Source organism: Propithecus coquereli, unplaced genomic scaffold (genome assembly GCF_000956105.1).
Source record: "Propithecus coquereli isolate 6110/MARCELLA unplaced genomic scaffold, Pcoq_1.0 Scaffold178, whole genome shotgun sequence".
Lineage (NCBI taxonomy): Eukaryota > Metazoa > Chordata > Mammalia > Primates > Indriidae > Propithecus > Propithecus coquereli.
Window position 1 is genome coordinate 344900 of NW_012142523.1, and position 24678 is coordinate 369577.

The window sequence follows — 24678 nt, forward strand, 5'->3', positions numbered from 1 at the left end:
AATTTCTTTCTATTTTTAGTAGAGACGGGGTCTCGCTCTTGCTCAGGCTGGTTTCGAACTCCTGAGCTCAAACAATCCTCCCGCCTTGGCCTCCCAGAGAGCTAGGATTACAGGCGTGAGCCACCGCGCCCGGCCCACAAGTAATATTTTCAATTGAACTAAGGTCTCTTGGGTGACAGGGATGCCAACTTCTGGTGTAAAAGTCAAAGCAAAGAGGAATCTATGCTTAGAAAAAAAATATTTACTGTTACATGATTCTTTCAACACAATACATTAAGCAGCTACTGTTTACAAAGCACATTATTAGCTGAAGGCCCTGACCTCAACAAACTTGTGTATAAGGAAACAGAAAACATCAATATATATGCACAAATCATTACATAGAGAATAAATTTAGGCCATAAGAATTATACAAATCACTTGCTACTTGAATTCCTCTCCATAGCTTCTAGGTGGAGAGAACACAAAAGCTTTAATAGAGGATCTAATAATCTGAAGCTGGATTTTGAATGAGTAGACCCTAAAAATACAGAAACAAATAGTAGAAAAACTCAGGATTTGAGAGTAAAAGATCTGGATTCAAATAGCTGGCTCATGACAGTATTAACCTCTATAGTGCTTTCTCATCTCATCTGTAAAAGATATTGCAGGACCACTATGAACATTATAATCATACGTCGTGATTAGCAGAGTAACTGGGAAGATTGTTTATGCTCAATATTTTCCAGCTATTGTTTCTGAGACTAATAAAATGGAACTTAAAGTTAATCCACATCTTGACATTTATAAACTTAGCTGGAGTCATTTGACCTTAGGGCTCATTTTCCTCACCTAAAAAAAAATATATGGGAATAATATCTCTCAAATACCTGTTAAGGAAGTCATATAGATAATAGTATCAATGATATCATAGATAATGATATTGAAAGGTATTAATGTTTATTGTAGTTATTTAGTTGGTTTACCCTCAATAAAGCACTCTGATATGGACGAAAGAATAACATTTTAGCCAAAGAAGAATGATGAAAGGGAAGAAATTAAAACAGATTAAGCAGTAAGTATGTCGGATCAGCAAGAGTATGTTTTGCTGCATTCAAATGCTCCAAGATAGCTCAACATAAACAGTAGCAGGTCTGCCTAGTCTTCTCAGTGCAGGCTAGAAGACGGATATTGGAATGCACAGGGTTACACAAGGTCTCAAAGTGACAAAACTGGGAACCAGATTCCAAATGTCAAATATACCCACATTTCTAAGGTTAGAAGTCACCTTCTCCTATCTTGTTCCTTCAAATCCTAAAATTATTATGCAGTCCCAGGAACTTCCCCAAACAATATGCATGAAAAGGTCATATTGCCTCTAACACAGAGTCAGTCATTAACCTAATACAAATAAGCCATTTATTTAGATCTTGTTCTTCCAGGCCACTTGGCCTGGCTAGCTTTGTTTTCTCTAAAGCAAACATCTCATTTTAAGAACAAAGTGTCAAAAAATGCCCAAAAACCAGAAGATTAATGGAACTAGGCACCTTTTACCATTTCTATCTGTACTCAAAAGCTACATTTTGGGAGGAAAAAAAAAGTGTTAGTTACACTGTTTGGTCAGATATTTTTATATTATTATACCTTAAAGCATTACTAATTTTTCCTCCCCTCTCCAAGAAAAGATAGATGATTTTGCTGGCAGACAATACATCTCCTTTCCAAAACTCAATCCATCTTGAAGTCAACTGAGATATTTTTATGGGACTCCAGTTGCAAGGAATTACCAGCGTAAGGTAGCCCTTCCAGGGCTGTGGATTCTAGAAGAAATTTTAGCTACCCAAATGCCTCCAATTCTATGAGACACTGTTTGCCACAATGGAAAGATGTGGAAAAGAATTTAACAGATGTGGCCTCCACGTTAGGCTCCCACTTGCCCTAATTCCAGAATTACCATCCCATGAACTCTGATGGACACTTCAGTGTCACACACAGCTGCAGACAGGTGAATTAGTCATTTTACAGAACCCAATGAAGAGTTACAAAATCTCTAAATCACAAGGGGGAAGTCAATCTAAAATGACCCTTAGATGCTCTCCGGTATATCCTAAAAAAGCCAGAACTATTCCTATTTTCGAAAACAGAGGAAATAAGGGCAGACTCCAAGAACCTTAGACCTGAAAAGGTTCTGGGAAACCATCCAGTCAAGCATCTTTGTCTTACTGGTGGAAAAAAGCAAAGTCCAAAGAAGATGAATGTTTGAACCAAGGCTAGAAGCTGTGGCTTCAGGGTTCTGGCCCAGTACTATCCCAACAAGTTTTACTCTTCTTTGGGTTAACAGCGCCCCCAAATCACTATCAAATTCCTCCCTCTACAGGCCATTTTACCACCTCACATGTATGGACAGAATTCCTATATAATGTCTAATGAGAATCGGCAGCTATAATTTAAATATATCTCACCGTATTCTACTTCCTGTGAACAGGGTAGGATTATTATTCCACATACAGAACACTTTCTAGATTTCCTTCATCAGGTTTACAAACTTGTCTATTATCAAGGGGTTTTTCTATGCTTCAGTTTTCTAAGACAAACATGAAGAACCACATATCTAAATACATTCCATTTATTTCAGAAATAGGACAGTATTCACTACTACCTTAACTTCCCTGGGTAGTTGCCAAGTTTACTACATGTAAAACATTAAGGAATCTTAAGAAGAAAAAAGTTCCCTGATTTTTAAAAGTCAGAAAACCAATCATGCAGAATAAGGTGCCTTTCTGCCAAAGGCTCTCAAAGAACTCTCAATTAAAACCTCTCTCGTCTTTAAAAAGTCCAACCTTTACAGGACATGGACAGAAACAATGCTACCCTCCTATAGGTGGAGCAAATAAGTCATGCAAGATCATAAATCAAACCAGTGTAGAAAACAGAGGCCAGAAACCCAAGAATCAGTGAGCCTCTCTCTCTGTACGACAAAGATACCCTCTTGAATACTCAACTAACAGATTAACCTTTCCATATGTAAATAAAAGCTGCTAAATTATGTGCCTTTAAACTTTTCAGGACTGTCAGGTGGAATAAAAGGGGCTAGCAAGGAAAGCAGATAAAATATTTTAAAATAATTTGTGGCCCTAATCCTGACATTTTCGTGTCTTCTTTTTATGAACAGAAGTGACATAGAAGCATTTGTACTGTGAGTCCTTCAGCTATTAACAGCTGCACTTCAGACAACCAGCAAGGTTTGAGAGTGATGTTTTAAGTAGCCACTTCTTAGGAAGATTTCTACTAAGAAATGCTCTAAATCTTTCAAAGTGACACCAAGAGTCCAGTAGTGGCTTTGAAGAAAAAAATGTGGTAAGAGCCAAGCAGCACTAACTACTAGAAATCAATTACTTTGAATGAAACCAATTCTGAAGATTCATACATTCTTACACATAAGTATTGTTTACACTAATGAGGACTCGTGTGTGTGTTTGTGTGTGTACATACAAAAACATATAAACTAACTGCAACAAAAATATGTTGTTCCTGGCTTAAAGTCATGCAATTTACTTGACCTTTTAGTGTTTACATGGGTAAATACTATATTTAAGCACGCTCCCTCTCAGAGATGCTTTACCGTGAAAAAGGAAGGTAAGTTATTAATCAGAAGCTGTGCTTTTTTTTACTTTATTATAAAAGTTTATTTTCATTTTGTGCTGTTCTCCCGTTGCTACAAAAAACATACTCCCAACCCGCACCTATCCAAATCCTAACTAGACTAGCAGATGTTTCTCAGTGTGTACACCTCCTCCATTAATCTCCAACTAGTCCTGCTAATAATGATCCTTCCTTCTCTAAACTTCGACCATATACAGCAAAAAACCGTTTACTCTGTTTCCATGTGTATATTCATTGTTACCTCAACTAGTTCCTTGAGTATAGACACCTCACTCCATACTTGGGTTTGTCCCATCGTGTCTAGACACTGGGTTATACTTTCAAAAAATAACATCAGTAAGTTTTCTGTATTTTGGAAGAGGGTATTATAAGGCATATTTTTAATCCTCCCCTAAAATATTGATTTTTACAAACCTTACTAAAATGCAATGGTTTACCTCTCAATTAATTTACAAGTATTGGCTTAATTTACTTTTTTTTTTTTTTTTTTTTTGAGACAGGGTCTTGTTCCTGTTGCCTGGGTTAGAGTACAGTGGCATCATCATAATTCATCACAGTCTCAAACTCCTGGGCTCAAGCAATCCTCTTGCCTCAGTCTCCCTAGTAGCTGAGACTACAAGTGTGCACCACCATGCCCAAACAATTTTTCTATTTTTATTTTTGCAGAGATGGGGTCCAGCTGTTGCCCGGGCTAGTTTCAAATTCCTGGCCTCAAATGATCCTCCCGTTTTGGCCTCCCAAAGTGCTAGGATTACAGGCATGAGCCACCATGCCTGGCCTAAATTAAGGGCACATGCTTTGGAGTTAGAGGAAGCCAAGTCAGAATTTCATCACTTACTATGTGTGTTATTCTAGGTAAATTAATTCATCTCCCTCAGACTTGTTCCTTATCTGGATAAAAGAACAGGCCTCATAGAGTTATTGATGAGATAATGCACACAAACCTCTCACCATCCACCTAGTAAGTGGTCAACAAATGGTAGCTGTTATTGTTACTTTGTGAATAATGGGGAAAGGAAGAAGAGTGACAGAGCATTAGTGCTGGAATATACTTTGTTTCATTATTAATATATGCCTATATCCATGCCTGAAGAATTATATACATATACCAAAAAATGGCATTTCTGGAAAAAAAAATGATACAGAATTTAAAATTAAGCATTTAGCAATTATAGGGCATTACTGGTATGTTGTATCATTAATTTAAAAAAAAAACACACATAACCTGGAATTGGATTTCTGGTGGAGTATATCAGGGTGCAATCACAGGAGTGGGGAAGAAGACAAATTTAGTTTCTCCTTCTATACTTAGTATCTTACAAATCTGTTAACTTTCTGTTCAAACTTTTTTCCAAAAATTAAGTGACGACGTCTTTTACACAACAACCATATAGGGTTTACTGATGTGCACTGTTTCAACATTAGGTAGGCACAGGAGACACAAGGACATCTCTCTACCAGTCATCTCCTAAAGCTCAAGGGGGTAAACAAAAACAGGTCAAAAACCCATGAACCCAAGATGATAGGACACTGGACTCTGTGACCACAAGATGATGCAGAAAAGTGAGAAACAAAATCTTGTAACAAAGGAAGCAAGAAGCTCAAGACCAAAACACAAAGATTTTAATTATTCAGTGTCTAACCACAAAGGCAATCAATATTTGTTATAAATTCTGAAGAGGAATTATCTCAAATTTTGAATCCTCAGAACCTAGCACAGTGCCTAGATAAAAATACCTGCTAAATCAAAGAACAAATGTATCTAATGAATGGCATAAATGAGAAATCTAGAATATAGCAATTCTTCCTCTTTTAAAACATTAAAGTAGATGTGGGAGCTGCTAAATAACAGATATACAAAAAATAAAACATTAGAGAAAACCTAAGGTTACTCTCCAGAATGAGAGTACCACAACCAAATGCCCCCATTTGTGAGCCTGTGACATTTTAAGCAATTAATTCAAACTGTGTATTCTACCTCTGGCATCAATACATGCTTATTGTCAACAACTAGAATCACCAGATGGTGGCTATACTTTATCTATCGATACTACCATTTCTTTTTAGAATTATGGTAACCCTCCCTAGGAATATAATGAATGAAAGTATATTTTATTTTTGCAAATTTTAAACATTACAAACAAAGCTTATGTCTGAATTTTCTCTTTGGGATGATAGTTCAGGTCTCTATCTCCATAAAAACATTATTTCACCAGAAACCTAACAATCTCCCCTTCGCAATGGAGTGCTAAACAATTTCCTCAAAAAAGGCACTACTCTAAAAATAGATTATCAACATACTGTGGTTAGCAGCAATCTAAGAGCTCTTTTTCACTGCAAAAGAACCTAGCCATTGGAAAATGAGGCAAAGGTAAGAACATATGATGCATATAAAATTAAAATTTCTTAAAATTTTAACGTCTCAATGTATATCTGACTTATTAATATAATATTTAATAATTTGTATTCATATTTTGCTTTTCTTTTTTTTTGTTTTAGACATTAGGTTATGGTTAACATTCTTCTTATAATGATATGGTAGTTTTGGCAAAATTCTCCAGCATCCCATTCCTATCATGAGGATGGCAACAAAGAAGAGCAAGCACATACTTCTGGAGACTAGAGTCAGACACACTTGATGAAAGACAACTCCAATCTTCCCTTAAAAACAGACCCACTTTTCTGAAACACCAGTTCACTTACCTCTCCCATCGCTCTTCCCTCCAGAGCAAGTGCTTGAAAATCATGATTCAGTTCATCCATAGAACGTACCTATTGTTCAAAATAGAAAAGAGAGAAACTTCAAGTCAGCATTGTGAATTTTACATACACACTACAAACAACTGAACAATTTCTGTTGACTTTCAGATATTGACAAGGAAAACACCAATAATCAAGTGACTGAGATTAAATATTCACTTACCTTTGACCATCAGGGTTCAGCAATGACCCCTGCTTTCTCCCTCCCATTCCCTTTTATTTTCAAAACATGAAAAACATACAATCCAGAAAAAGAAAAAGCAAATTCCATCACCTGAGAATTACGTTAGCTATTTTTCATACATTTTAATTTAGTAAGTAAAGACCAACAAGCTTAAGAGCAATGATGTTTTAGAGATGATTATATGAACCGAACTTGAAAGATTACAGTGTTCCTTCCCAACTGTGAATAGTTAGTTAAGTGTAAGTTAGGGAACTCGTTTTATCCAATCCACTATTTCTTTAGTAAACCTCAGCACAGCATGCTGCAAACCATATAATGGAATGTCTCAACACTTCTCCTTATTGGAAGATCCCTGTAGGCTCCCTGATCCTCAAAACCAGAAGAGAAAATAGCACATCATCACAAGATTCCCTCCAAATCTTACTTATTAAATGTACTCCTACCCACAGCATAACAATCTATTTAGGCTTCGATTTACTCAGTTCCAAAATCATTACTACAGGGTAATATCAACATCAAAGACCAAGTGTGAAGCAGATCGTTCAAAACACTTATAATTAAAAAGCCTTTGTTGTCCACTAGTCTACTGGTCTTCTCAGTTATGAACAGCAAGCCATCTGTGCTGCCTGAGACTAGAGTCCCTGCTCATCCCTGAGCAAGGATTCAAGAGTACAGTCCCAGCCAGTGTGGTGGCATGCCTATCGTCCACTACTCAGGAGGCAGAAGCAAGAGGACTGCTTGAGCCCAGGAGTTGGAAACTAGCCCAGGCAGCGTGGCAAAACCATCTCAAAAAAAAAAAAAAAAAAGTTCCTCGTTTATTAAAGAGGACATCTCTTCTGCCTACCTGAAAAAGGCTGATTACCTGAAGCAGTAGTCTCTCAAACCCACTCCTCTGATCACCATTACCTCCCAATGTTGGTGGTACAATTTCTGGCAGTGGATAAATGCAAAGAAAGTCAAGTTAGGGCCAAGCAAGGGGAAGGAAGAGTATGGAGAACATGAACCAGAATACAGTAAAGAGAATCAATTTAAGAATTTTATTAACATGCTCCATATATCACCTAAGAATCTTAATGCACCTGAACTAACACTACTTAAAAATAGTTGCATTATTGTTTTAAATCAATACTTTTAAAACTTGGAGCTGAAACTATACAACAAATAACACACTACGTCACTGAGGGATAGTTTTGGAATGCTTGCTAAAAATGGAAATTTATAAAATTCCAAATGAAGCTAAAATTCAGTTATATTAGGACAAAGAGACAGAGGCAAGGCTTGTTATTGAGCTGTAACAGTTTCAAAAGATCTTGAAATAGGAGCTATGATCACCTTACAAGGTGTTTATATTACTTAGGTAAGCACACTGAATAGGTTCCTAAACTGTACATAGTAAAAATAAAGGGGAGGAGAGAGGATGAGGACAAGATGTTAGCTGGAAATTCTACAAATGTTATATGAAATGATTCTGAATCTTCAGGCCAGCATTAACACCTACAAAGCATGTAAATCAAATGCACATAGCTCTGTTTCTAGCTCTTTCTGTGGAATCTAATCATACATTTGAGCTAGACATTTCTTGGAAATCCAAAAATCTACAACTATCATTTTAACCAGGAATATTAGAGATTCTATTTGTATTTCCCAAGGAAACTAAGTAAGAGGAGTAAGGGAAGGCAAAGAACATGCATTACACATGTTCATGTAATCATCACAACAATCTCATGGTAATTATTCCTATTTAAGAGATTAGAAAATTGACCCTCAGAGAAATCATTTCCCCAACCATTCTTAAGTAGGGACGAGCACAGGAGGAAACTTCAGGCTCAGAACACTTAAATGGCATTGCCAGGATCTTAATCCAGGTCTTCCAATTTAAAGTCCAATGCCCTTTCTGTATCTTCAAGCCGCACCAAGGCAGCCACAGAAGTTTCCACCCCAGTATTCTATTCTATTAAGGATATAGATAAAACCACCTTCTATTTCTGCCGTGGACTTTGATGAGTGGGCTCTCTTGGTTTCTTGCCTTTCCTTTCCACTGTCTCCTCCCCTGCCTTCAAAACTGCCCTCGTAGCTTTTTCAATTCCTTTCTACACTATCTTCCCACCATTATTCCCTCTCTCTCACCACTTATTTGCACTCTCTCTCTCTCAGGTCTCCTCCCTCCCTGTGTTTCCCTCTCTCCTCACCCACTGCAGCACTCCCTCTTTCAGGGTGTCTCCTTCTGCCTCACCTATACAGAAACCACACTCTTCCACTATCCCTGGGTACCACCCTCCTACCTCATACAGTCAACTGTTGAGACAGTAGCCTCACTCTCCGAAGTTTTCTTTGCTAGTCCAGAAAATCCGTTTTAAACTCTTCACCCACAGTTGACTAATTCAGATAAACCAAGTGATTCTCACAAAAGTGTTTTTAACTAATCAGGAACTTATCTGTTTGTAATATGAGCTGTATGGTCATTGACACCAAGCAGACTCTCCAGACAAAATTCTTCCCACAAAACTAATAATCAGAAAAAAATGCTCAGAAATCAAAGAATGAAGAAAGACATAACTGTAATAAATACTTTAGGCTGTTAATAAAAAGGCCTTCCATCATAAAGAAGAAAAGCTGCCTGTCAATTATAATCAGAGCAAATACTCCTATCAAGACAGAATAATCCTTTCTTCAAGTTCTTGTGCGCTATACCTCCCCTTTCTCTAGAACCAATTTGAGTGGCAGGTTATGGTTATTAGGTTATTAAGTATGGAATGTCCGATTTCCTTAAATACTAAGTTTGACAGCTGACATCTCTGACATTTCACTTTGACACATCTTTTTTTTTTTAATTGTGAAGGTATATTCTCATTCTTTCAAATGCACATTTTGGCTTGTGATTATGTTTCAAATTTTTTTTTAGAGCACTTTTTGTGAAACCATGGATAAGTCAAAAATTCATGTTATTTTTTAATATGAGTTCCGTTGTGGAACCAATGCAATGCAGACAGCTCAAAAGATCAACAAAGTGTTTGGGAGGATGTGGCTAATGAACACACAGTACGTCGATGGTTTGAGAAGTTCCATTTTGGTGATTTTAAAATTGAAAATGAGCCACATGGGCAACCTGAGACCAAGGTGGATAATGATGAGCTGAAAGCAGTAGTGGAAGCTAATCCAACTCAACCTACTCGAAAATTAGCGGCAAGATCTGATGTTACTATTCTAACAACATCGGACCATTTGAAACAAATCGGCAAGGTAAAGAAGCTGGATAGATGGGTATCACATTAATTAAAGAAGAGAAATCGTGTGGAAGCTTGCCTTTCTTTGCTGTCACAACATAAAGGTGAACCATTTCTACACTACATTGTTACCTGTGACGAAAAAGGGATTCTTTAAAAAACGTGAAGAATCGCAAGCATTCAGCACGATGGCTGGATAAGGATGAAGTGCTGAAACACAGTCCAAAACTGAATATTCATCAAAAAAACTGATGGTGTCTGTTTGGTGGTCCAGCTCTGGTATTATCCACTACAGCTTCATGAAACCTGGTCAACTGATTACAGCAGATGTCTATTGCAACCAACTGGACGAAATGATGAGGATGCATGCAATTAAGCAGCCGAGACTGGTCAATAGAGACAGGCCAATCTTCTTGCAAGACCACATGTCACAAAAACCAATGCTGCTCTAACTACAGAAGCTAGAATTGGAAACTCTCTGTCATCCACTGTATTCACCAGACCTTGCACCAACTGACTACCACTTCTTTCAGACTTTGGACCACTTCTTGCAAGGAAAAATATTCAATTCTCAACAAGCTGTGGAAAACACCTTTCATGATTTCACTGCCACATGCTCTCCATCTCCAGGCTTCTTCACTGCTGGCATAATAAACAAGCTACTGTTAAGATGACAAAACTGTGTCAATAGTTTGGACACACACTTTGATTAATTGCACTGCTTCTTGTTTGAGATATAATAAACTAAACTTTTGATTCGAAATTGGACATTTCATATTTAATGACCTAATAATTTCTAGTACTACTTACTAATTCCTTCTTGCTTTTGCTATTATCATATCTAATACTCCCTTCCTTCTTTCAACTAAATGACCTCAACCTTTTCTATCTTCTTTGGTTTCAAAAAACCATTCCCTACTTTTCTCTTTAGGACACTTGCCCATAATGTGTAACTCTCTTATCCCATCTAGGGCTTTCTCTGCAGCTGTCCCTCCCCATAAAGGCTTCTCCCACTCCCTTTACCAAACAGGCAAAGCAAGCAGACTTTAGTGCCTGACCTAACTCCATATTCCTCCCTTTATCCCATCCAAACACATGACCTATGCTTCTGAAGTTTCATTTCCAGATTCCAGAAGTTTCTTTTGTGAGTTTCAATGCCTACGTTCTTCTTCTAAACAGGGATCCTGCCCTAACGAGAACCATAATTTAGGCCAGACACAGTGGCTCATGCCTATAATCCTAGCACTCTGGGAGGCCTAGGCAGGAGGACTGCTTGAGGCCAGGAGCTCGAGACCAATCTGAGCAAGAGCAAGATCCCATCTCCAGTAAAAATAGAAAAAATTAGTGGGGCGTGGTGACTCAAGTCTATAGTTCCAGCTACTCAGGAGGCTGATGCAGGAGGATAGCTAGAGCCCACGAGTTTGACATTGCAGTGAGCTGTGATGACATCACTGCACTCTATCCCGGGCAACAAAGCAAGAATCTATCTCCAAAAAAAAAAAGAATGACAACAAAAAAAAGAGCCATAATTTAGGCACATTAAATTAAATTGGTGCTCTACTACATAGGATGTTACAAAAACAAAACAGCCAGGCACAGTGGCACATGCCTGTAGTCCCAGCTACTTGAGAGGCTGAGTCGGGAGGATTGCTTGATCCTTGAACCCCATGAGTTTGAGGCTACAGTGCACTATGATTGCACCTGTGAACAGCCAGCCACTGCACTACAGTCTGGGCAACAGAGACACCCCGTCTCTAAAATTAAATTTTTAAAAAAATCAAAACAAACTTGGAACTATATTCTACATTTTGGAAAACTAAAAATTAAAGCTATCACTTTACAAATCATTATATTAAGAATCATATTCTGGAAGTGCCTGCCCTATTCATTACCTCTTGGGAAGCCCTGATCGTCACATCCAATATCCCTTAGACTAATCCGAATGGAAAGCCATATACTTCACTATTTCATCATCTGTAAAACTGAGTTAATATCAGCTATTTTACAAGTTTGTTGTAATGATTTTTTTTAAGAGATGAGGTTCTGCTCTATCACTGTTTTAATTTTTAAATGAGACAAAATGTCCACTATTTAGTAAGCACTTAACCTTATCTACCTCGCACATTATTCTCTGTAAGTTATTAAAATATCTCCAAACATTCAGCCCCTCTTCCCCTACCCTCAGAGGGAAACTTTTAGTCATTCTTTGTTCAGGGAGAGGAAAGGGCCAGGAGGCTCTCTCTAGTTCAGCATTTCCATAATCAACAGATTAGAAGTGCCCAGATCACTTGAACATCTAATTTACATTCTAAAACGTAGCATTTCAATCTACATCCTCTTTTTTTTTTTTTTTAAGAGCTAGGATCTCACTCTGTCACCCAGGCTGGAGTGAAGTGCCTTGATCATAGCTCACTGCAGCCTCGAACTCCTGAACTCAAACGATCCTCTTGCCTCAGTCCCTCAAGTAGCTAGAACTACAGGCATGTGCCACCACCCTGAGCTAATTTTTTAAAATTATTTTTTGTAGACACCAGATCTCCCTACGTTGCCCAGGTTCGTCTTGAACTCCTGGCCTGAAACGATCTTCCTGCCTCAGTCTCCCAAAGAGCTGGGATTATAGGCGTGAGCCACCATGTGTATCCTATATCCATTTTTTAATCACAATTCCCAGACAAATCGTCAGTTTGGAGAAATTTCCATTCTCCATTTTCATCCATTCAGAAACTTCCCCACCACCCCCAACTCTCCCTTAAAAAAAAAAAAAAAAAAAAACCACTAGCTCAAGCCCATGATCTTTTAGTTACAGTAAAAAAAAAAAAAGGTCATCTTCTGAATCTCTTCATTCCTTGACTTCCATACCATCACTATGGTTTCCTGATTCTCCTGGCTCTCTTTTTAGATTGCTGCCTTTCTTTCTGCCAGCCTACACTTGTAGACTGTAGTCAAGGAAAATAAAGCACAACACTCTTAAACACAAAGGCATTCTGAATTGTAAGAAGTTAATGATCTAAATGGAAATATAGGTTATTTTATTAATTATAATTTATCAGTTTTTCAAGCAGATATTTATTATTCAACACTGAACCTCAAAGAGCAGAATAAAGCAAACACCAGGGCATGGTAGACCATGCAGTCTGGAATAAAACCACTAAAAAAGAAGCAGGATTTGATAGCATTCTGGTTCAATTCTTGGCCTTCCTTTGCTTGCATTACTGTCCTTTAACGGCTCAGTGTCTTTACAGTGAATATCCCTTTACTTGAGCCAGTTTGACCAGTTCACTGTTGCTTGTACAAGACGAACCAAACTCAGATAAAACTGACTATCACTGAGTTGGGGTAGTCACTAAATCACACTGGAAATTTCTATTTTAAAACAAATTAACCCAGAGATATATATAATGTACTCAGAAAACTAAAATTTGACAAATCAACAATTATTGAACATTTTCTGTAACAGACATTTTTGGAGGCATCTCCCTAGAAAGGGCAACTTCACGGCTCCTACCACCTCTGGCCACAAAGATATTCTGACACCTAGAGTATTCCCCTAAAATGACCAAACCTTTAGAACCTGGTGAAAAATAATAAACGGACCAAATCAGACTGGGCCAGATAGCTAAACTGAAATTTCCCAAAAGCTTGGCAGTTGTACCTGTCACTCTGGGTCAAGTATAACCTGATAATAAGCAGAAGGCAGCAGTCAACATACAGAAGAGAAAGAATATGCTGAAAGAAGCATAGACAAGAGACTTCTGTGCCCCTAAGAAACAGAAAGCCTCCCAGGGTACATGAGGCCTATGTATATATTTCCTGTTCCACTTTTCAGAGAGTCCCTGGTGTTCTTTCATTAAATGCCCCGGATTTTTGCTAACTAGAGTAGATTTCTATACCTTGAGACTAAAACTGCCTTTCTAGATTATTTCCTCATAAAGGTAGGTTTTTCATTTTCACACCTACTTTTGTTCTCCTGGAGGATTTTTTGCACATGCAAGCCTACATCACGATGGCTCCATTTCACTAACAGAGATCTAGAACAGTATAAGCAGGAGAGTTGGTGCCAACAACCATTATAGAAAGGAGATACCAGTGAGAAAAAAGCCAGGCAAAGGCAGGAGTAACTTGAGCAATGAGAAAAGGAAGTGGAAATATGAGAATTAATCTAATTTGAAATTAATCATTAAGGGGAAAATAACCCTAGTAAGTCTGTTCTACAACATCTTCTGTTCCTGGATATATCTGTATTATTAACAATAATAACAACCAATATTACTAAGACTTACTTTGTGGCAGGCCCTGACCTATAAATACCTTATATGCTTTATCATCTCTTTTAATAGTCATAACAATCCAAAAGCACAGGTGCTGTTATCCTCTTTTTGTAAGAACAGCAATTCCTTAAATATTCCTTAAATAAAATATATCAACATCCTTTCCTAATTACTGGAGGAAAAATCTACTCTTTTGGCATAAATGGCTGCAAATCCTATTAAATGATCTTATTTATAAATATTTCCATTATTTATTTACTTTCAATAACAACACTAGACACCAGGCACTGTACCACAAAATAGACATTACTCAATTTAATATATGAGAAAACCAAGGTTCAGAGGAGTAATTGGTCCAATGATGTAGCTGATAAAGATGAGAATTGGAATGCAAACTCAGGTCTCTATACTATTTCTCCCTATTCTCATCAAAGGCAACCAGCATACCTGGACTGTTTACTATACTATTTTTATTCTTATCTGGATGATACACAGGGGGAAAAAATAAAGTCACCAAAGCAGCCAGAATTAGGTTTAACTTTCACTTATTATTATTATCATTAAAAATTGCTAGCACCTTTAGCAATTAAAGCAAATATTAAAGTTACAGATTATCAAATGTTTTGATGGAATTCTGCTAAGACAGTTTACAGGTCCAACTGATGAAGTGTAATTAGGTTACTGCAAATGTGCTGCCGGACTACCAAAATATACATACACCTCATGTAAATGTCAGCACTTCTTAGACATCAAACAATTCAGAAAGTGAAAAGAATGTATTTTCAAAATCAGTTAATGCAGCCTATGACACTGATGACCTTTAAATATAAAGACCTCACAATTGTTGGTTCTGCCAGTCATTTTCTTCTTAATTTTACCAAACATGATCAAGCTGAAATCAAAAATGGGGGCAGGGCCATTTTACCGGGAGAGACAGACTGTTTAATTGATACGTAAGAAGTAAGGTAATGATAAATCTTATTTTTGCCAGTCTGGAAACTATTAATATCTGTAGCCATCTATCTGAATGACTTATTCTTGACTTTTTTTTTTTTTTTTTTTTTTGAGACAAAGTCTTGCTCTGTCACCTGGCCTAGAGTGCCATGGTGTCAGCCTAGCTCAAAGCAACTCAAACTCCTGGGCTCAAGCAATTCTCCTGCCTCAGCCTCCTAGTACCTGGGACTACAGGCATGCGCCACCATGCCCAGCCAATTTTTCTATTTTTAGTAGAGACAGGGTCTTGCTCTTCCCTCAGGTTGGTCTCGAACTCCTGAGCTCAAGCGATCCTCCCACCTGAGCCCCCTGAAGTCCTGGGCTGAGGTAGGAGGATCGCTTGAGCCCAGGAGTTTGAGGTTGCTGTGAGCTAGGCTGATGCCACTGCACTCTAGCCTGGGCAAAAGAGGGAAACTCTGTCTCTGGGGGAAAAAAAAAAAAAAAAAGGAAGAACTTTTGGATGAACATTCTTGATCTGTCTTTTGCTTTTTCCACATATCATCTCTTGAGATTGGTATTTCAGAATGAAACTTTCTTTTTTTACTGTTGAGAAGACCCTTTTGTGTTTTCTCTGTTGGCAAATAACCATTTTTGGATATAAATATAGTCTTCTGTATAGTTGTATGGGAGTCTCTTACATGTGTTTGGAATTTATTTTATTTTTTTTGAGACAGGGTCTCACTCCGTTGCCTGGGCTAGAGTGCAGTGGTGTTATCATAGCTCACTGCACCTCAAGCAGTCCTGTAGTCCCAATAGCTGGGACTACAGGCATGCGCTACCACACCCAGCTAATTTTTTCTCTTTTCAGCAGAGACTGGGTCTTTCTTGCTCAGGCTGGTCTTGGAACTCAGGGCTCAAGGGATCCTCCTGTCTCGGCCTCCCAGAATGCTAGGATTACAGGCATGAGCCACCACACCCAGCCTATCCAAAAGTTCTTAAATCAGATTCTGGCAAATGTTAAGTATTAGGCTCCTCACAAAAAAATGAAATTAAACTGACATATCTGCCATCATTTAAACAAGGAACAATCTTACTGGCAGAGTATAAGAATCTATGCAATGTGAAGGTTATAAATACTTGTCCACAAAAAAGGCACAGAATTGGCTTTTCCAATATTTTGCTAACATTAAATTTCTCAGGGTTCACTTTGTCATCCCTGGTACTCATTAATGAAAATGTAATAAGCATATAAGGATTATAAGAATTTCTTTCATAAAACGTTTATGAAATAAAATTTATGGGCCTCTACATCCATTGATAGAAATTTTCCACCAGTTATAAGACCATGAATATTTTTTAAGAGATATACAACCACCATGAAAACTATCAATTATGAAAAATAAGTTTAGAGGAAAAACTATCAGCTATTAGGCATACCTTCAGTGTTAGTCCCTGTAGATTGAAATTAGTTAAACAAGGAGGAAAAAAACTTTAACCTTAGATTACTTTACTAGTTAATATGCTCTCCCTTTTTGATGGACTAAGAGTCAGAGAAGTGTAGACAGATTCAAAGACCATGGTAAACACTTATTTCTGCACTCTCCTTAATTTCTAAAATAACCACCAAGGAGCAAAAATGCATCTTATTAATAGTGCCATGGCAATTCATCTTACCTCTCTAAAAGTAATCCCTTCAGTGTCTAGCACAGAATTAAAAACTTAACAAGCTTCGAGACCAGCCTGAACAAGAACTAGACCCCGTCTCTACTCAAATTAGAAAAAAAAAAATAGCCAGGTGCAGTGTTTTACTGCCTATAGTCCCAGCTACTCAGGAGGCTGAGGCAGGAGGATCAAGTGAGCCCAGGAATTTGAGGCTGCAGTGAGCTATGATGACGCCACTGCACTCTAGCCAGGGTGAAAGGGCAGGTCTTAAAAAAAAACAGGCATTACAGACAAATATTTGCTAATGTGAGAAAGTGCCCTTGGTCTTTTTTTTTTTTTTTTTGAGACAGAGTCTCGCTCTGTTGCCCGGGCTAGAGTGCTGTGGCGTCATCCTAGCTCACAGCAACCTCAAACTCCTGGGCTCAAGTGATCCTCCTGACTCAGCCTCCCGAGTAGCTGGGACTACAGGCATGCGCCACCGTGCCCGGCTAATTTTTTCTATTTTCAGTTGTTTGGCTAATTTCTTTCTATTTATAGTAGAAACGGGGTCTTGCTCTTGCTCAGGCTGGTCTCAAACTCCTGAGTTCAAGCAATCCTCCCGCCTCGGCCTCCCAGAGTGCTAGGACTACAGGCGTGAGCCACCGCGTCCCGCCTGCCCTTAGTCTTAACAGTGGTAAAACAGCAGAACTAGTACTTCCAGAGGCAGCTTCTTTAAAATGGTTCTTATCCTGCTTAAAGAAAACTTTATCATGATTTTTCAGAAATGAACATTTGATAATATGCATTATAAGTTTTATTAATATTCATGCCCTTTGATCTGGTTGGTAATTCCACTTCTAGGAGTTTAGTCTAAGCAAATAATTACAAATATGGGCAAAGACTGGTTAACAAAGATCTTCAATCTGGTATTATAATGGGAAAAGTGGTAAACAGTCTAAATATAGCAAGAATTATTAAATATAGCATATATCCAATTATAAAATTTTATGCAGCTATTATATTTAAAATATTTTTTAAATTTTTAAACAGAGGAAAATGTATGTATAAGAACTCTTAAAGTAGGTTATAAATCTGCATATATAAAAAGGTATTATATGTCTCCACTAGTGACATATATAAAATAATACTAGAATGTAATGCACTCAAATGTTACCTTAAAACAACTTTAGTACTTTCTGTGGTTTCTATAATGCCTATGAAACAATCAGAAAGCACCATCTGAAAATAAACTTGGCAACATTTATGAAGTCTTTAAAATATTAAAACCTTTCAAACCAATAACCTTTCTAGAAACAGATTATAAATAACCAAAATAAAGAATAAGCTTTATAAGCAAAGATATTCGTTGTGTAGTTATTTTCAACAATAAGAAATTGGCATGAGCGTCCAGGTCACCCTGCCTGGGGCCCTGAGTGCCAACTCCCTCACCCAAGCACCCTTCAGAGCTGTGGTAAAAGCAGGCTTCTGCACATGAGAGAGGACTACCTGTGCCTGACAGTGCCACAGCAGAATTCCCAAGCCCATGGCACATTTAAAAAAAAAACAATTAAGAAATGGGGAGGGGGCAGGATATCCAACAGTAAATAAAAAGACTGCGGCTGGGCGCAGTGGCTAGCATTCTGGGAGGCCAAGGTGGGTGGATCGTTTGAGCTCAGGAGTTCGAGACCAGCCTGAGCAAGAGCGAGACCCCATCTCTACTAAAAAAATAGAAAGAAATCAGCTGGACAACTAAAACTATATAGAAAAAAATTAGCCAAGCGTGGTGGCGTGCGCCTGTAGTCCCAGCTACTTGGGAGGCTGAAGCAGATGGATCACTTGAGCCCAGGAGTTTGAGGTTGCTGTGAGCTAGGCTGATGCCATGGCACTCTAGCCAGGGCAACAGAGTGAGACTCTGTCTCAAAAAAAAAACAAAAAAAGATTGTGTTATGACATATGCAGAGGCAGTTTCACAGCAACAGTATTGTGAAAAAGAAGAGACAGGATGAGCCTTCTATGCCATTTGTAATAGCTGATACAATAGCTAGTCCTTATTGACTACTTCCTAGATGTTGTGCATTATTTAATTCTGAAACTATGAGTTAATTCCTAATTATCCTCCATTCTCCCCCTTTCTTTAACAGAGGCAGAAACTGAGGCAGAGAAAGGTTAAATAACTTGTTCAAGGTTACACAGGTAGGCTGACTTGAGTCTGACTCTTAACCAGTGTCCTGTATTAGGAAACAAAATATATTTGGGGTTATCCAACTACTTGGGTAATAAAAGAAAAAAAAAAAAAAAAGCTCCATCCAGAGCCAACAAAGTTGCTGCTCTAGATGAAAGCCTGCTAGAAACCCAGAACTAGAGAAGGAGCTGTGCACATTACCCTGCCACTTCGGCTGTATATCTGAAGATGTAACAACAACCCACACAGCCCCACTGTGGGCAAACATGAGGATTCTTCTCTGTTAATTCACGGATGCTCAAAAGGAAATAAATCATCATGAGACTACAGGGAGAAAACAGCTTAACTAGGGGAAAGGAAATCTCATCCTGAAGATCTAGAAGACCTCTGAAAATTATTTACTATTGGAGGAGAAAATAAACATAGATACACAGACAGATATATTTAGAAAACTATTTGAAATCCTCAATAGGATGTAAGAGAGCTTCTCTGAGGCAGAAATAAAAAGCTATTAGCAAAAAAAACAGGTTAAGTATAATGTTTTATTTTAAAAATAAAAAGACTGGGAAAGACACAAGAAATATAAAAATTCACAGTAAAATTAAAATCCACTAGGCAATAAAGAGCAGTAAACAAATAAATAACGTGAACAAACCATAGAAAAACTCAATCTGGAGGAAAAGAACAAAGATTAGAAGATAACTGAAAAAAGAAGAAACCCAAATGTCCACCAACTGATGAACTGATAAAAAATATCAGTAATCAGCCGGGCGCGGTGGCTCACACCTGTAATCCTAGCTCTCTGGGAGGCCGAGGCGGGTGGATTGTTTGAGCTCATGAGTTCGAGACCAGCCTGAGCAAGAGCGAGACCCCATCTCTACTATAAAGAGAAAGAAATTAATTGGACAACTAAAAATATATAGAAAAAAATTAGCCGGGCATGGTGGTGCATGCCTGTAGTCCCAGCTACTCGGGAGGCTGAGGCAGGAGGATCGCTTGAGCCCAGGAGTTGAGGTTGCTGTGAGCGAGGATGATGTCACGGCACTCTAGCCCGGGCAACACAGTGAGACTCTGTCTAAAAAAAAAAAAAAAAAAAAAGACAATTGCTATGAAGAAATAATAAATATCTAACTTAAAAATGATAGTTTCTAAACAAAAAACTAAAATAACCAAATACGTAACCATAGGAACCTTTCTCAAATTACAAAACCATACAGATGTAAAAGTCTCAACCAATAGGAAGCAAAAATCACATCCTGACCAAAATGTCCTAGCGTTGGAGAATTCTTTAAGCATACCAGCCAAGAAAACACACACAAACACACACACACACACACACACACACACACACACACACACACACAGAGCTCATCCTCAGTTCTCTAAAGCACTACACATTGAAGACAATGAATTAAGATATGCAGTCTATAGATCAAAAATTTTATATCTGGACACAATGTCTTCTGTGCATGAAGGCTATAGAAACACAAGATATAAAAAAAAGTAATAAAATATACCACCTACTTACTCCCTTTCAAGTAATGACTGTAGCAAGCACTCCAGCCAAACAAGAGAATGAAAATTAAGCACAGAAAATGGATAAACAAACTGTGAACAACCATTTCATGGAATACTACTCAGCAACAAAAAGGACCAACCTACTGTTAGACACAACAACAGAGAATCTCAAATACATTTGGCTAAGTGAAAGAAACCAGATTCAAAAGCTATATACTATATGATTCCATTTACGGTATAGGACATTTTGAAAGAGGCAAAACCACAGAATCTGAAAACAGACTAATGGTTACCAGTGGCTAAAACTAGAGGTAGGAGTTGACTACAAACAGGCAGCAGGGAATTTTGAGGGAGTGATGACTCTGTTCTGTACCTTGATTGTGGTGCTTACAAGTCTATATGCATTTGTCCAAATCTACAAAACTGTATACTAAACAATGGTGAATTTTACTGTAGGTAAAGTACGTCTTAATAATAAATAGAGAAAATACATACACAACAGGTTGGTCCAATGGTAGTGGGTTGTCAGAACTTATAACATTAGTGTCACTAAAGCTGGTATAGAACCCCCCACTGCTAAATTTGACTGGCTTTTAATTAAAAAAATAAATAAAAAATTTTTAAAATCAAAAAAAATACACCAGAGGTGGATAGCATTATAAAAGACTAACTTGTTTTCTACCATTCTAAGAACCTAAGTAAAGAAAATAATTCAAACTCCAAGTATTTACAAACAAAAATATTCATTACAGCACCACCTATAATAGCAAATATTTAGAAAACTAAATGATCAATATTAGGAAATATACAAAAAAAATGAGGCTATATATAAAATGTTCCATTTTATATATAGCCTTAAAACTGCAGAAATTTTGTCATGAAATATTTAATATTAGACCAAAGAAAGACAGAATACTACATAATTACAGAAATGTTTTTCTATTTTGGTTGGGTACACTCACACACACCTGTAATCCCAGCACTTCAGGAGGCTGATGTGGGAGGACTGCTTGAGGCCAGGAGTTCAAGACCAGCCTGGACAACACGGCAAGACCCTGTCTCTACAAAAACTAGAAAAATTTGCCAGGTGTGGTGGCACACGCCTACAGGGAGGCTGAGACAGGAGCATCTCGAGTCCAAGAGTTGAAGGCTGCAGTGAGCTATGATGACACTACTGCACTCTAGCCTAGGCAACAGAGCAAGATCCTAGCTCAAAAAAAAATTTTTTTTGATTTAAAAATAAAATAAAATAATTTTTAAAATCTTAAAAATAAAATAAAAATGTTTTTATTTTATCTCAACTTGTTCCACAAAGGATTTAGAATGATTTACAAAATCAAATCACTTCAACTAGTGAGAAAACTAAGGCAAAGGGAAAACGAGAAAAGCCTAGTCTACAAAAACGTAGGCAATTATGTCCTATATATGTGCTAGAAATGAGCTAAATTTAGCTCTAACCTTTTCAGTAGTCAACCAAAACGGGGAAATGATCAGTAAAAACTCACATTGCCCATCAGATTAAAAACAAGCAAGGCTCAAGAAGCAATCATCCCTGCTATTCTGGTATGAAGACCAAAGAATAGATTTTCCTGTCTATAAATATAGTATGATCATTTATTCATACTTTTTTACATTTTGAGTAAAAACACTAGCTAGGGATATTATAAAATGTAAACTAATGGTAGATTCTGGTAGAAGGTTGAATTATAGTTGGTGGTTGATTGGTTGGTTCCTTGAGTGTTATTTTTTTTTTTTTTTTTTAGACAGAGTCTCACTCTGTTGTCCAGGTTAGAGTGCAGTGGCGTCATCATAGCTCACTGCAACCTCAAACTCCTGTGCTCAAGTGATCCTCCTGCCTCAGCCTACCAAGTAGCTGGGACTACAGGCGCACACCACCACACCTGGCTAATTTTTCTATCTGTTGTAGAGCTGAGGTCTCACTATGTTGCTCAAGCTAGTCTTAAACTTCTAGCCTCAAGCAATCCTCCTGCCTCAGCCTCCCAAAGTGCTATGACAACAGGTGTAAGCCATGATGTCCAGCCAATTTGTATAGTTTTTTAGATTTTCTATACTTTCCAATATTTACAGTGGGCATTTATTGATTTTAGAATTCAAAAATACCTACAAGTCATTATTTTTAATGGTTGGTAAAAACACATTTTTAATTTTTTCTCTTAGGGTCTTGCTATGTTGCCCATACTGGAGTACAGTGGCTGTTCCCAAGCACGATTATAACACACGGCAGCCTCTAACTCCTGGGCTCAAGCAATTCTCCCTCCTCAGCTTCCTGAGACACCACCACACTTGGCTTCTGATTTTTTAATCACTGTTTATGAGGATACACAGAATGGAATTAGACCATTGAAAGAGTCCTTAGTTCATTTACAATATTGAAAAACAAAATCATATTCAATACCAGTAAAATTTACCCTTTTTTTTTTTTAACTATCTGCAAAGATGGTTAATATATTTTTAGATGTAAAGGGAATAAACTCTGGTGTGTTAACACAGGCAATCTATTTTAATACTCCAACATTTCTCAGAGAAAGTTTCTCAGGTTGAACAGTCCAGTACTGCTGTTACGATATAACTCATACAGGAAAAGGAGCTTCCTCCATCTAAAAGGTCATCAGTGAGGAGGCCTAGAAAAAGGTCTTCTTCCATGCAGCAGCCTAAACATCAACCCTCACTCCCCATTTCAACATTCTTTTGTCTGTAACATGCAAGCAAATAAGGAACTCACAATGTGTTAATCTACCCAGATAAATCACAGCAATACAATTAAGAGGGCAGCTACTGCACACATCAAATAGCTCATTCTGGACTTTATGATCCTAAATGAGAACATAATACATAAATCCAAAAATACATCTGTGGGAGAAATTATTTTAACAGAGCTCTACCTCCTCTGAATTAAAAAAAAATGTACTAATCAAAATATCAGTGACTCTTAATTAAGAAACAGGACATAATGGTAAAAGCAGAGCTTAATAATCTTTTAGTCACTGGTATGTATTAATTTGTGTGGTTGGTTTAATTCTTTATAGAATTCTATCTGACTGTTAAGCAAACAGGAAACCTTCATTTCTTCCTTTTTGAGAACAGTTAACTATCTTTAGTTTCTTACCTTGTAGTTTGTATTACTGTGATGCCATGAAGCCTGGAAGTAGTTTTCCCTCTTGGAGTTGAAAGGGACTTTAAGTATACCAACTTTATCAAGTTTTAAACTTGGAGACTATGGGTGCCATGGAACAATGTTTCAAATTTGATTTAAAAGCCAAATTATGATTTAAAAGTCAAAAAAAAAAAAAACCATAATGGCTTTTAGGTATTTTTGAATTCTAAAAATAATAAGTGCTCACTGTAAACATTTTGTAAAGTACAGAAAAATTACCAAATGGTGATAAAGGCTATTGAGAAAATTAATGCAGAGAAGGGGGACAGAGCGTGGGATGGAAGCCCTTCCTGAGGTGGCATCCAAGCAAAGGGCCTGAAGAAGGTGAGCACACAATGCTGATGGGTATCTGAGACAAGAGGAGTTAAGCCAATAGAACTCGGTGAGCAAAAGTTTGGCAAATGGGACATGCCTGTGACTCTAGAAATAGCAATAATTATCTAAATGTCATTCCAAGTATCATTAAAATATAGCAATTAAAAGTCTGGGGCTGAGTGCAGTAGCTCACGCCTGTAATCCTAACACCATGGAAGGCCAAGGTGGGAAGATCGCTTAAGGCCAGGAATTCAGCCTGAGCAAGAGTGAGACCCTGTCTTTACTAAAAAATAGAAAAATTAGCCAAGTGCAGTGGCACATGCCTGTAGACCCAGCTACTCAGGAGGCTGAGGCAGGAGGACAGCTTGAGCCCAGGAGTTTGAGGTTGCAATGAGCTATAATGATGACACTGCACTCTACCCGGAGTGACATAGCGAGAGTCTGGATTTAGGCAGAAAAGCAGTGGTTGCTACCGGGGGAAATTTAAAAGAGCCAAGGAGGCCAGGCATAGTGGTTCACTCCTGTCATCCCAGCACTTAAGGAGGCAGAGGTGGGAAGATCCCAGGAGTCCAGGAGTTCAAGACCAGCCTGGTCAACATAGTGAGACCTCATGTCTCTACAAAAAAAAAAAAAAGAAAGAAAGAAAAAAGAAAATCAGCCAAGTGTAGTGGAACATGCCTACAGTCCTAGCTACTCCAGCGGCTAAGGCAGGAGGATTGCTTGAGCCCAGGAGTTCAAGGTTACAGTGAGCTATGATGGCATCATCACACTCTGGGTGACAGCGAGATCTTATCTCTAAAAAAAGAGTTTAAATTAAAAATACCCAGGAGTTTGGG

General features: G+C 37.8%; 1 protein-coding gene across 10 annotated transcripts in view; it reads right to left on the minus strand.

The window, feature by feature from the left end:
• Window positions 1-24678, minus strand: part of PUM1 (pumilio RNA-binding family member 1) — a 122276-nt gene that overhangs the window by 78064 nt on the left and 19534 nt on the right. For all 10 annotated transcript variants that reach the window (XM_012642311.1, XM_012642312.1, XM_012642309.1 and 7 more), the window contains exon 3: window positions 6346-6414. In XM_012642311.1, the coding sequence (XP_012497765.1) occupies window positions 6346-6414 (69 nt within the window). The remainder of the gene's footprint in view (window positions 1-6345; window positions 6415-24678) is intronic.